The sequence below is a fragment of the Ambystoma mexicanum genome, chromosome 4q (genome assembly GCF_040938575.1).
Source record: "Ambystoma mexicanum isolate Mex_15411 chromosome 4q, UKY_AmexF1_1, whole genome shotgun sequence".
Classification (NCBI taxonomy): Eukaryota; Metazoa; Chordata; class Amphibia; order Caudata; family Ambystomatidae; genus Ambystoma; species Ambystoma mexicanum.
In genome coordinates, this window is record NC_090928.1 from 82,031,698 (window position 1) to 82,045,060 (window position 13,363).

General features: G+C 49.1%; 1 protein-coding gene across 1 annotated transcript in view; it reads right to left on the reverse strand.

The window, feature by feature from the left end:
• Positions 1–1,062: 1,062 nt before the first annotated feature.
• HEY2 (hes related family bHLH transcription factor with YRPW motif 2) overlaps positions 1,063–13,363 on the reverse strand; it is a 61,236-nt gene continuing 48,935 nt past the window's right edge. Inside the window, exon 5 of the mRNA XM_069607513.1 lies at positions 1,063–2,874. Within this exon, the coding sequence (XP_069463614.1) occupies positions 2,216–2,874 (659 nt within the window). The 3' untranslated portion in view covers positions 1,063–2,215. The remainder of the gene's footprint in view (positions 2,875–13,363) is intronic.

Here is a 13,363-nt window from a genome sequence, read left to right on the forward strand (position 1 = left end):
GCGCGGTGATTCATGTTCTTTAGCATGCTCACTGCGCCAACTGGAGAATCGGGCCCTGTGTGCCTTGAATTGTTCTTGTTCTGTATTGGTGGGTGATTTGAAAAGAAAGCTGCGGGAAATTGTGACTGTATATCTCAGTATTATCTCTGTATTGGTGCCATTACGGAAGTCATTTTTGTTCTTGTGTTGCCACAGCATTGGTGGCTGATGTTAGTCTATTTGTCAAGTTTGGTTTAAATAAATTAATAAATCTATTTTCTTACGACACACCTGCCTGGTTCCTAGTCCATTGTAGCACCGGGTATTAGTTGCGGTGTGGTGCGAGACGAGTTGGAGGCCTTACCAAAATGAACCTTAACAAACGAATCGTGCTTTATTGTGCGCCACATTCATTGGTGGGAAAGGAACTCCCTGAGTTGAGTGTGACTGTGTAATAAACCGCAACACTATTAACTTGTTGAATGTTCTCAGTCAGAAAAGAGCCATTCCTGCTGCTTTGCTCCCTCCCCCCGATGTATGAGTTCAACCCCTCCTCTCCTCTCCCCCAGCCCAGACCTGGAATGTCTGGCCCACCTGCGCACTCAAGCCATTCCAAAGAGTAGGAACCGAAGCCGATGGAGCAGTTGTAAGCATTTGCTTCACTCAGGACTTATCATATTGCAAGTTACTGTCAATCTAACCAGAAAGGCTGACATGGCATAACAACAGGGCTTTCTAGTTGGCAAAGCCTTGTTTTTAAACTCACAAGTCTCCTTAAGGCCAATGCGACCTCTCTGTGCTTTGATGCCAGTAGGATCAGGTCAAAAGGACCCCAGGCGATTATGGGCACGCAGCTCCAACCACCTCAGAACAACCAGTGCTCTGATCGCCCCAAAGAAGAAGGCAATCCAGCACAGGCCCAACCCGCACATAAATAGCTAGAAAGTACTTCCTGTAATGAGCGGTATATAAAAGACATTTGCATAGAGAAATGAGAAGTCAAAACACATGTAAACTGGAAAAGAACTGGGGACTAGTGAGCGGTATGCTTAAAACAAATATTTGAAGATATCAGAAACGGAATGATGTGTAACATTCTCATGGTTTTTATTGCTCTCTCTCTCCACACAGCAGAGAATTCAAGTGCATAAGGATACATGGCGTGGCTTTATGTTAAAAATAAAAAAAAAACAGTTCTCATCTGATTTATTCACATACTTACAGATTATTTCACGTGGCTGGAGTACAGTTAACATGAAAGACAATGCTTTATGCATCAGAGTCCGGGTCATCATTGGGAGGGAGTTACATGGCTAGGGGTTGGTAGCATTTTAGCTTTCAACTCATTAGTACATTAGGTTTGGTTTAGAATCACCTGGAAGGCACACATCTCGACGCCTCAACTTCACACCCCTGCTGGGACCGATGGCGTTGGCGGATATGTACAATGCGACTGAACCGAATATCCCACTCGGACAGAGCAGGTTGTGTGACGCAGTTGCTTTGCGAATGTTGGCAGCGAACCAACGCCTCTTTGAAGGCAGTCACTGCAGCGAGCTCTATTCATGCGTTGCGCTGCCCAGATATGCGCAGAAACCAGATTACATGGAAAGAAAACAACATTGCCCGAGGCGGGCGAGCCTCACTGAGATGTTAATCCGGGCACTGATAGGATAATTGAGCCGAGCAATGCTACACTAGAAGGTGCCGCTTGGCAAGTCTGTGCAAAGAGTCGGCATGGAACGCAGGTAGGGTGCAGACCGCCGTCGCTGACGGACCATCTTCAGAAACATGGCGGCTGTTTCTCTTGCAAAGGCTGTACACATATGGCTGTTTCTCCAGGGCGCTTTCCCACTTGCCCGCTCCTTTGTGCTACTGCATTTCCGTCTGACAGAAATATATGCTCGTGAAAACGCTGTCCAGACTCAGACGCACCGTCCGAGAGGATTTCTGTGTGCAGGAATAAGTAGAAGTACGTGGCCTTCAACTTGGCTGAATAGTCCATGAGTAACTCCAAGCGAGGCTCTGCACAGGAACAGAAGTGGCGCGCCTCACAAGATCGTCATCTCCCAGTGTATGCAAGTATTGTAAAACTGCGCCAGCTGTCAGGCACGAGGTTCAAGAAGCAGTTTGATTTGATATAAGGCTGCTTGGCTGGACTGTCATGTTTGTGCATAGAATAAATATATCTGGTCACTACTGCCACAAATCCGGCGGAAGGCTGACGTGATAACGGTTAGAAAGCTCCTACTTCAGTTCCCCAAGGTCGATAAGGCTTACTGTTGCCAGCCTGCCGCGGACTGGAGTTTGAGGACAGGGAAAGGGGGGGACTGATGGCAGAGGCCGCCATGGCAGCAGCTGCCCCGGGTGGAAGCACTGGGAAGGTTCCGGCAAAGGACAGTGGAAAGCTCTGTGCAGCGGCTGCAGCGGCCGCAGCATGCACTGTAGCCGAAAGTGATAGAAGGGAGGTTGGGAGTGGTGGGCCACAGGGGGCTGTAGAGGTTCCCCTGAGCCCAGAGTCTGTGTGAGCAAATGCGGCTGACATAAGCGATGAGGTATGTGGCGAGGGTCCATCCGATGATGCCGAGAGTCTACAAGGGGTGTTCTCAGAGGAAGAAAGTCCATTTTGCTGCAATAGGGCTGCAGGGAGGTGATGGAAGGCTGCAGTCCAGTGGTGAGGATGCAGGGGATGGTGGTGATGGGCCATGGAGGAAGTCATGGCGGCCGCCTCTCGTTGTGAAGCGCAGGCGCTGAGGTGCGAGACGAGTCGCACCCTCAGGGGATCGGCCGTGTCCAGCCCTTCCACAGAGTTAAGGTAGCGAGCCACTTCGGTCAGACATTCCCGGAAGCCAATGCTCATGAAATCCATGGCCAGCACGTGCGCATCAAAGAAGCCTGTGTTGGGGGAGACAAGAGAAAAGGCCATGAGTAGATATCCAGTGCTCAAAAAGCAAATACACTATACAACACACAATCTATTAATAAAGCATGATGTTCATGGATTTTAAGGGTTTGGGGTTCTGCACAAGTCTCTATCAAGACACTGCTAGTCAGTCAAATACTTTATTTTGGCAACAAGCCATAAAAGTCATAAAACACATGATTAAAACGAATACATACAACAGCTCATAATTCTTCCCCAAAAAAACTGGTCATGCACTAATGAGCAAGGTGATGAAACATCCACAGTCAGGCTTTCCTACAGTGCAAGTGCACATCAGATGGACCTAAAAGGTCTCTAGACTATATCCATCCATCATGATAAACTAATCACTAAACGCTGTAGCGGGGCCATCAGTGCATCTGCCCATTAGGAAAGCTTCTCTGGCAGATCTAACTCCCCGGGACAAGAATCTTGGTTTCAAATAGATTCCTCTATAGGAAATGTACAAAGGGTTTGGGGTTCTTTGCAAATCCCAATCAAGGTACTACATCTTTTCTCATTACGTGGTCTTCTTCATTGGTTTAATCATCGTTACAGCTCCTTCTACCTCCAGACCCTGACTCGGAAACTCAGTGGCGTGGACAGCAACCATTTGATGTATGTGATCATGAAAAGGATACAACAGGGGCAGAGTTTACTTGATCTGGGGTTAATCAAAGTAATGATTGGTTCAAAGGGAAATGACCTCACCAACAGTACCTAAGGACACTTGTTTTTTATTTTATTGATTTAGTGAACATTTGTATAGTGCCTATACAGCAGAAAGTGTTTCCAGACCTTCTATCAAGACACTAATGTTTGGAAAAAGGGCAACATGTCAGTACACACATTGAACTAATTGGTAAATATTTGGAATGGATTAACAAAATGAGACACATCAGGAGAAGGCATACATTCAAATCTTACAGTTTCATACTTCTAATTAGTGCCCGGCAAGGCGGGGGTTGGGGGTGAAGGCCTCCCTTCCAATGGGGAGGCTCAGAATGTGGGCAGTACCAGATGATTATCCCGCCGCCCTGTGCCTCCTCAGCTGGAGCGTTTCAGAACCGAAAACAAAATGCTTTTAGTACCCCAGTCTTACGGGCCGGGGTACTAATAGCAATAAGGCCCTCATGGGGGCGGGGGATGGTGGTGGCATTACCACTTCAGGCAACTATGGGCCCTGGGGCATTACCTGAAGTGGTAATCCCCCCTCCTTGGGGCTTATTGCTTAAATGGAATCTGCATTCTGAGACACATGTTTGCTGTGACACCCAATCAGCACATTACAGTTATTCTGCCATTATTTCCTGTAGCATTCTTCCCCGGAATTCTGGAAAGAGACATCTTTTGCACCCTTCAAGAGCTCTTGAGGGGTAGGGGTATATGTTTGAATTGCCCTCATGCCAATCAGCAGCTTGTGATGCAGACAGGCCCTATCACTGCATCATGCTTGTGGTGTTGCCCGATTCCCCATCCCCGCTGACCCCCCCATCAAAACTGGCATACTTGATGCAGTCACCTGGGTGTGTGGCCCCCTGTCCTGGGATACAGAGTCCATTTTCTGAGGTTCATTTTGTACTAATAGTTGTTCTTCCTATTATTACTGTAGATTCCCTACGGAATTCCTCCAGGAGACAGGAGGGTAGGAGAAGCCAGGCAATGGGCCCCAATTACAGATGAGCGCTGGCTCAAATGGCATGATCTCTCAGGCCTGGCATGTTTAGGCCCAGACCCAAAGAGAAAAGAGTAGAGAAACTGCCCAACTTTCCAAGTGCAGCAGTGGAGTGTGAGTCGCCCTGTTGTGCTGGTGCACCAGTTATCTGGGTATAAAGCCCACCAACGGTACTGTTCATCCGCGGGGCAGGAGTTGCAGCACAAAGCCCAGAGGCTGCTCCTCAATGACACAGACGAGCTACTCTGCGTTTCACTAAGCGACTGGCACAGAAATAGAGAAGTGTAGGGTTCCAGGCGTGCCTCGCTGATGCCGGCAGCCAGGTCAGAAGAGGGTCTGGAAATTAAACTAGGCAATAGTGAGAGTCATTGTGACCACTAGGTGCAATGGGGTCACATGAGCACACAACTGCTTCCAGCAGCGGAGCAGGGCCAAGCATATAGGAAGCATGTGGTATTCCTCCTAATGATTTCACTCTTGTTTCCTTGTGCAGGAGACCGGGGAGGATGGGGTTTGGTGTTTCGGGCATTGACTAAACCCCCAATAAAAAAAAGACTGGGTTCCTCTTGTTAAAAACTGTATCCCTTCATCAGGAGAAAGAAAGGGGGAGGATTCATAATAAACCACAGGTCCAACCTCCTGTTCCTACACAAACTTGTGTGAGGTCTCACAGTTATCACTGCTGCGAATGCAATGCAAATAGTATCACCACCCTGCTCCTTTTAATATTCTATTTCCTGTCCTCAGCTCAATTCTTTTGAGGGTGAACTTACTGGGGAATGCAGGAATGTGGGTCTGTATTTTCCCTAATAGATACTCCTCAGAGAAGGTTCCACTAGACTATGTCTCGATTTATCTCTATTGTAATTGTTTATTTGTAAACGCGCTTATACATGAGTGAAGTGCTTCAAATCTCTATGTCTCCATGTATCTCAAACACTGCCCCTATCCACTTGTCCAGAAAAATGTCCTTGGCCCAATCGACCAGACCCACCCATACTGTCTACTCGCACTTACTTGACATTCCTAGATTCAAGCACCAGAATGCAGGGGGAAACAGCGTCCCGGTGATCGTGGCCAAACTCTGGAATGCCCTCCCTCTAGCCCTAAGATCCGATGACTCCTTCTGGTCCTTCCGCAAAAGACTCAAAACTTGGCTTTTCTCACAAGACCCCCAAATTTAACTGAACCAGACAACTCTTGGCACTGCCACCGCCGCCCTGTTCAGAAACCTGTATGTATTATTCATGTTTATAACATGGTACCCATTACCTATAACTAACTACTAATAACCATGACCTGTAACTTATGTATTACCTAGGTTTGTAACCTTGCTGGAACCAAGTGCAATCACAGCCCTCATGTAACCAGCGCCCAGATGCCCCTGGGTTCGGTGCGCTCTATAAATGTCCAAATAAATAAATGACAGATTCTGGTTTTACTCTGCATATAATGTGTACGAAAAACCACTATGCAGGCCTGGAGTGCCCTGGAGCGGCACACTCTTGAAGGGTACCTACAACTTTGAGGGTGGACTCTTATGACCAGTTTGGCAGAACTGACTTCCGTGGCATCAGGGGGTGTTTCTCCCCATTCAAGGGTGGACAAATGGGTGCAGCTATCACCGTCCCTACTTTGCTAAGTACTCTGTTCCTTGCGCAGATCACTGTGGATCACTCTTTATTAAGTGGGATCTTTGGTGGATCAGTTGGTTGTGCCCGTCACTCTTAACTGCAAGATCACATGTTCAGGACCCAAATGAAAAAGTTACACATGAGGTTTATGATCCTTGCATGTGTTCAGTCAACCCTTCAGGCAGTATAGGTCAAGATATGTTAACTCAGAGCACGGCTATGACGTTTGAAGTAGGATTGGGTGTGTTCCCATCCTTGAGTTCCTGCTCTCCTCAGACACTTCTTTGCAATGGTGTTCCTCTGCGTTATAAACTGCTCCAACAGTTTCTGCAAGGGTTCAATCTGACTGGTTCCTGGAGGGAAAACATTTTTTAGTTCGTCATTTTCTGGAACCTTCTCTTTCCGGGTTAGGAATGTGGTAATTTTCTGTGGGAATTGTGGTAACAGATTATACTAAACTGTCCCACCCTTCTATCGTGCATGGCCCTAGTTGTCTCACCCCCATTCCCTGACCTGATGGGCGCAACAGTAAAAGCAACTGTACCCGGAAGGATCCTGCAGACAGGTTAAAGTTTACTGACCACTCATTTTGCAAAATACTTCTTAATACGGCAAGTGCTGTAATGAAAAGGACCAAAGTGCCTTAAATGGTGAGATGGCACAGGACCTAAGAGCTGAGAGGCCCAGACCTTGGCCTCCCCACTCAGGTACCGTGCAGTTCAAGCAGCAAGAGCAACCGAGTAGCGCGACGTAGACGCTAGCATACGGGTGCACGGGTGGTGGCTAGGGCCGAGGGCGAGTAGGTGCTGCTGACCTCTCTTCCCTCACATTTGGATGGCCGCCCCATTTCCAGCACCCCCTCGGCTTCCCTTCCGCTTCACTGCGCTCTATTGAGCCTGTGGGAATCGGGACAAGCACTCACGTAGATGCAGGAGCTGCATGGTGTGGCTGTGCTGGCACTCATGGTGGTAATTTGGGAATGCAGGGGTGACATGCTCGTGAGAAGCCACAATGGCTCTCTCCTCATCGGCCACATGTTCCTCATGGTGGTAATTTGGGAATGCAGGGATGACATGCTCGTGAGAAGCCACAATGGCTCTCTCCTCATCAGCCACATGTTCCTCATGGTGGTAATTTGGGAATGCAGGAATGACATGCTCGTGAGAAGCCACAATGGCTCTCTCCTCATCAGCCACATGTTCCAGCAGCAAGAAGCAAAGCGGGGGGGGGGGGGGAGGGAGCCCAAACCACACTGCTATGTAGTCGCCCCGGCCTCCTTCCTGAGGGTCATCTGCTTCTTCCGCTGCCGTACAGGTTCTGGAATTCTCAGACTCTCTTTTACAAAAAGCCATTCTTCTGTCTATCCCTGCTCAGGAGGCGGTTCCGCTTCTAGCTCCTGTCCGCATCCACTGGATTTTGAGAGGGTGGTGTGAAAGGTCTGTTTTGCCCAGCCCCTTCTATGCTCTGTCTCTCTGGTTCGTGAACTGTGGCCTGACTCAGGAGAAGCAGGGCAGGGGGAGTGGTTTCCTTCGCCCTGTGTGCTTAGATGATGGGTTGGCAGTCTATCTGCCTTTTAACTCAGATGGCGGCCCCCTTTCGGTCACGACCAATTTCCCCACGGCATGCCATCCCCATGGGACTAGGCTGGTGTCCATGGAAGACATCTATGGAGTTTCTCTTTGACATACTGATCTCGAGTTACAGAGTAACTGCTGTGACCACAGGCACATTATCATGCCCAGTTCTCTATCCTTTCTCGAACTGTGTTTCTGTGTAGATCTCATGTCCCCATAGGATTAACATGGTTGGCTTGGTGGGAGGTCTGCCCAAGTATTGCTTGATTTGCTTGGTGTGGCCTGGATGATGAGGACTGTAACAAGAAGGGGAAACCACCTGGCCTCGGCTGGATTGTTTACCAGTAATCTTCCCCGCACTGACTCCTGCTAACACATTTGAGACGCTTTTAGCTAGTCTTCTGTGCAGTTACGCATGTCTGCTTGCAAAGCACTGGGTTCATAGCAGGGCTGGAGCTAGGCATGGCCAGTCAAGGGCCACAAACAACAGCTGCCACCTGTGTACTAGCAATCTTCAAGGGTGTCTTGTGGTAAGGCTGCCTCCTGGCACAAGACCGGCCTTCCTTCCCGCCAAGGCCCTGCTGCTTATAACCTCCAACCACCTTGTGAAGTACTGGAAGCAACTCCCCTCCCCGCACCTGCCCTGAAGTTCAGCATACTCTTCCCCGCAGGTACCGCCGGAGCCGTGAGGGTTCCGTGGAATAACCATTGATTCCTACAAGGCTAGGTTTTAACATTTAGTGATACAAACTGTAATGTGTGTCTTTCTCATGATAGGCCACAAAAAGCTCAGCTAGCTACACAAATCTGTGCCCAGAGTGCTAGGGGGCGCTCAAGTCGTATGGTGGCAGAGGTGCTCTGCAGATAAAGGGCACCGCCAGCTCACACAATGTAAAGTGTCATGTTAAATGTCAGTTAATGGCTTTCTATTCGTGACTCAGTAATAGAAAGTCATTGATTGACACTTTACATGACAGTGAGAGACAGAGGTGCAGCGCCACCGCCTATTCCAAGAATCACGCCGCGCCTGGCACGGCCCCTCAACACACTACAAGCTGTTCAGTCATTTCCTGATTTGCTGATGTAGAGCTTTGTCTCTTTCAAATTAAGCAGCACCCTGCAAACCTTAACCTCCACGCCCCAGAGAAAGGGGCGAGTGCTTCAGCAACTATTCCCACTGCCACGGTGAACTGTTCTTTTTTCCTTTGCATTCTGGTATTTGTAGTCTACAGAACGTTGGGGAGCGGGGCGCCCAAAAATTGCACACAGGGCACTGGTTGACCTGGTGCTGGCACTGCCCGTGGCTTCTTTCGTGACAAATAAAATGTGTCACACAAAAAAAAGTCAACTTCCAGCTTTAATTTCATTTGTGCTTATTAAACATACCACAAAGTGTTTGCTTTTTTGTTGCACTTCACATTTTCGTCACATCTTAAATGCAACATGCCTGTATCAAACAATGACTACAACCATGTGACCTTCTCAAACAGTATTGTGTGTTGTTGTTGGTCTTTCAGTCTTGAAAGTACACTTACAAAATCCACAATCCTTTGTTCAGTCTCATGTTGAGTTGCCTTCTTGTACTTCTAATCTTCCATTCAAGATGGGGGAAACCAAAGCCACAATCATACTTGTTTCAAGTCATCTCCATAGAAGAGTGTTCTTGAAAGCCAGTCATATTTCTATTGACTAAGCTAGGAAGATAGATCGTCAGGTGCATTAGTTGCAGGCTGGTCTAAAATCCCAGCTTCACCACTTAACTAGTGTGATCCTGGGAAAATAATGTGTTCTCACTGTGGTTTATCTGCCAAAATTAGAAGTCCCTATAATGATTGTGTTCACACTGTCTGCTACTCAAAAACCTTACTTGTGGTCTTGATCCATATATAATCATAAAATAATAATAATAATAATAACAGTGGCCTTTCATTTATTACACATCATAAATTGTGTCTCTTGCTAGCTCCAGGCACCAGCTTTCAATGCAAATCCCCATGTTGCCCTCAGGCACCAGACTCACGACACTCCCCGGGCGGGGTACCATTTTCTGTGATGTCTGTGTGATGCCAATACAAATTCTTTTGCCTCCCAGGACCTTGAAAATCCTAGAACCGCCCTTGGTTCACATAATAGATGACAATGATGCTATAAAACAACTGAATCAGACTGGAAGGAGAGAAAAGTTGATCAACTTTAAAGACCAGAGAAGAGCTCCCACAAGTTGGGGGTGCACCTCAGCAGCAGATGGTATATATGCCTCTCATGTGTGAGGTTCGTGGCCCAAATCCTGCATTTTCATGTCATTACACTTTGATGTCTTATTTAATATTCCCAGTTATTCTTACAAAGGCATGTTTGTTTTAGTTCTGGCTAGGAAGAGATTCAGTTCTCCGCCAGAGCAGAGCATTTGTAGTATCTATTAGCAAATCCTCAGCTTGGTGTGGCTTTGTAAAGAGCCAGGATATAATGTCTCTTCACCCTGTGTGGCCTTTGCAGAAAAAAAAGGGGTTTCCTGCTACATGTACAAAACTAGACCTAGTGCCGTTGTCAATGCGTGCCTTACATGGCGCACATTGTGGACTTTCATGATGCCCTTCTAATGCTCTATACTGTGCTCCCGGCAGATTCATAAACGCGTCCAATTGCCGTAAGATATCCCGTTCTCCGCCAATAAAGCGCTCCCATATTTCAGGTCGCACCTGAGCGCTAGGAACGGCCACTTGCTAGCCTCAATAACTCTGTGACGGTGTGAGGAGACATGTGTGAATTAACATGCGTGGCCATGTCTGGTAATGAAATAGGCCGGGGCTGGTCTCGTTACAAACGAACAAACTGGAGAGTAAATTAAGACCATCCGTGTCTCTAAAGCTTTGAACCAAAAACTGAAAGGGGAAAAAAAAGCCACTGCAGTTCCTCTCATCTTGTAGTGTGGGATGCTGAAATTCCAGGGCGAGTTTTTTTCCTCATGCTAATTCGGGCGCGGGGTTTCTTTTCTCCTCCCTCACGCGTGCGCGCGCGACACACGCACGCACGCGCACACAGATAGAAAGGCGGGATTAAAGGGCGCGTCTGTCACATCCTGTCCCATTCCGCCGCTGACATTTATGAGATGGTGTTTAAAAGTGTTGATGGCTATGGGAAGCAAAGAGATGGGGTAAAAAAAATACGTTCTGCCGGGGCATCATCTGCTGTGGGAATCTAGAAAGACCTCCCGTGGCACGCTGAGTTACTTAAAGGCAAACTGGAAACATCTTGCGCCGTTTCATTCGCCTCGCAGAATAGAATGAAACGAATTCTTCTGCGCAACGTGGTTAGAGGTCTGGGGGCCCGGGAGCTTGTGCCACGGTCGCATCCCAGAAAGCAGGCTAAATAAACCTCGTCCACAAGTCGCACTGCTACACAACACTTGAGCATTGGCAATTCCAACAGTTTGGGCTTTTGTGGGCGATCAGAGGCAGGCACGTCCAAACGGATTAGCATGGCCATGGGCAGGCAATGGGTGGGCACATAACCAAACAACACCCACAGAATACTCTGTTTCCCTCCTCATATGTTAATCCTGACAGGGCTTCTTTTGGTTCCCAGTCCCTCCCTGTACCTCCCTATCTGGACTCCAATGCAATATCTTTGGCTTATAGGTGTCGCAAAAGTCCAAACAAAAAACGTGATAATTCTACTGTGTGAGGTGCACTGTGGCTTGTTCCCACCGCGTATCCTGCTATCCCATGTGATGCTCTACCAGCGAGCGATCGCCCCACACTGCGGAAGAGAGCTCCAGGAGATGACGAGGCAGGGGGACACTGCGGAAAAGAGCTCCAGGAGATGACGAGGCAGGGGACACTGCGGAAGAGAGCTCCAGGAGATGACGAGGCAGGGGGACACTGCGGAAGAGAGCTCCAGAAGATGACGAGGCAGGGGGCACTGTGGAAGAGAGCTCCAGGAGATGACGAGGCAGGGGGCCACTGCGGAAGAGAGCTCCAGGAGATGACAAGGCAGGGGGACACTGCGGAAGAGAGCTCCAGGAGATGACGAGGCAGGGGGACACTGTGGAAGAGAGCTCCAGAAGATGACGAGGCAGGGGGACACTGCGGAAGAGAGCTCCAGGAGATGACGAGGCAGGGGACACTGCGGAAGAGAGCTCCAGGAGATGACGAGGCAGGGGACACTGCAGAAGAGAGCTCCAGGAGATGACGAGGCAGGGGGACACTGCAGGGGACACTGTGGAAGAGAGCTCCAGGAGATGACGAGGCAGGGGGAACACTGCGGAAGAGAGCTCCAGGAGATGACGAGGCAGGGGGACATTGCGGAAGAGAGCTCCAGGAGATGACGAGGCAGGGGGACACTGTGGAAGAGAGCTCCAGAAGATGACGAGGCAGGGGGGACACTGCGGAAGAGAGCTTGAGAAGATGACGAGGCAGGGGGACACTGCGGAAGAGAGTGCGACAAGATGACGAGGCAGGGGGACACTGCGGAAGAGAGCTCCAGAAGTTGACGAGGCAGGGGGACACTGCGGAAGAGAGCTCCAGGAGATGACGAGGCAGGGGAACACTGCGGAAGAAAGCTCCAGGAGATGACAAGGCAGGTGGACACTGCTGAAGAAAGCTCCAGAAGATGATGAGGCAGGGGGGCACTGCTGAAGAGAGCTCCAGAAGATGACGAGGCAGGAAACGGGATAACACAGAAGGATGTCCACGCTCAGGTGCGGCTCAGGGCTGCCTTAACTCCTATGAGTCATGGCACAGCTGCAACCAAATATCACAGAGCTGCGTCCACAGTGACAGGATGCCAGACAACCTAACTGTTCATCTGGGGCACTGCGTGGGAACAGAGAGATCACTGCAGAGTTGGGCTGGCTGACAGCTCTGCTGCGTGTGTTCAGAAGCAAATAGAACGCAGCACCATGCTGCTCAGAGCGAAGGCAGGACAACAGTGATGTGGAGTGAGTAATTCACTGAAGGACGGTCCAAGCAGGGCACTACGCACCCTCTGCTTTAGCACTGCGTCACATGAGCCACAGAACAAGGGCAGACTTGACCTTCAGCCTGAAGAAGTGCTATTTCATCTTTAACAGATTGAGGTACTCAATCAGCTTTAAGAGACCGGGACAATGCACATGCAGAGCCTTGTCAAGCCTTGTCTCGGGAGGATAGCTCAGCAGCAACATGCTCGCCTTGGAAGCAAGACGACACGGAGCAACGCAGGTTTGACCCCCTGGTCCGCACTTAGAAACCTCTGCGTATTAAGTGCGTTATAAATAACCTATATCATATCACTGTCGGGACTGTTCAATGCTGCGCAGCACTGATATCCGACGGTTTAATAGAGGAGCACTGCTCAGCTCTAGCATTGTGAGGAGAACCGCTACGCTGCATGAAACATACAACAGGAGCTATAAGGCATGAGAGTGCTCAACTCAAGCAGAGCACCAGAAGGCAACAGCACATGCACTGCACTATATGTGTCTCGGCAATAGAGGAGCACAATGTCTGCATCAATGGAGAGTCTGGGGGAGTCCTAGCCGAGCACTACAGTCACAAAAGGAACACACTGCAAACATTCATAGAGTGAATGCTGAACT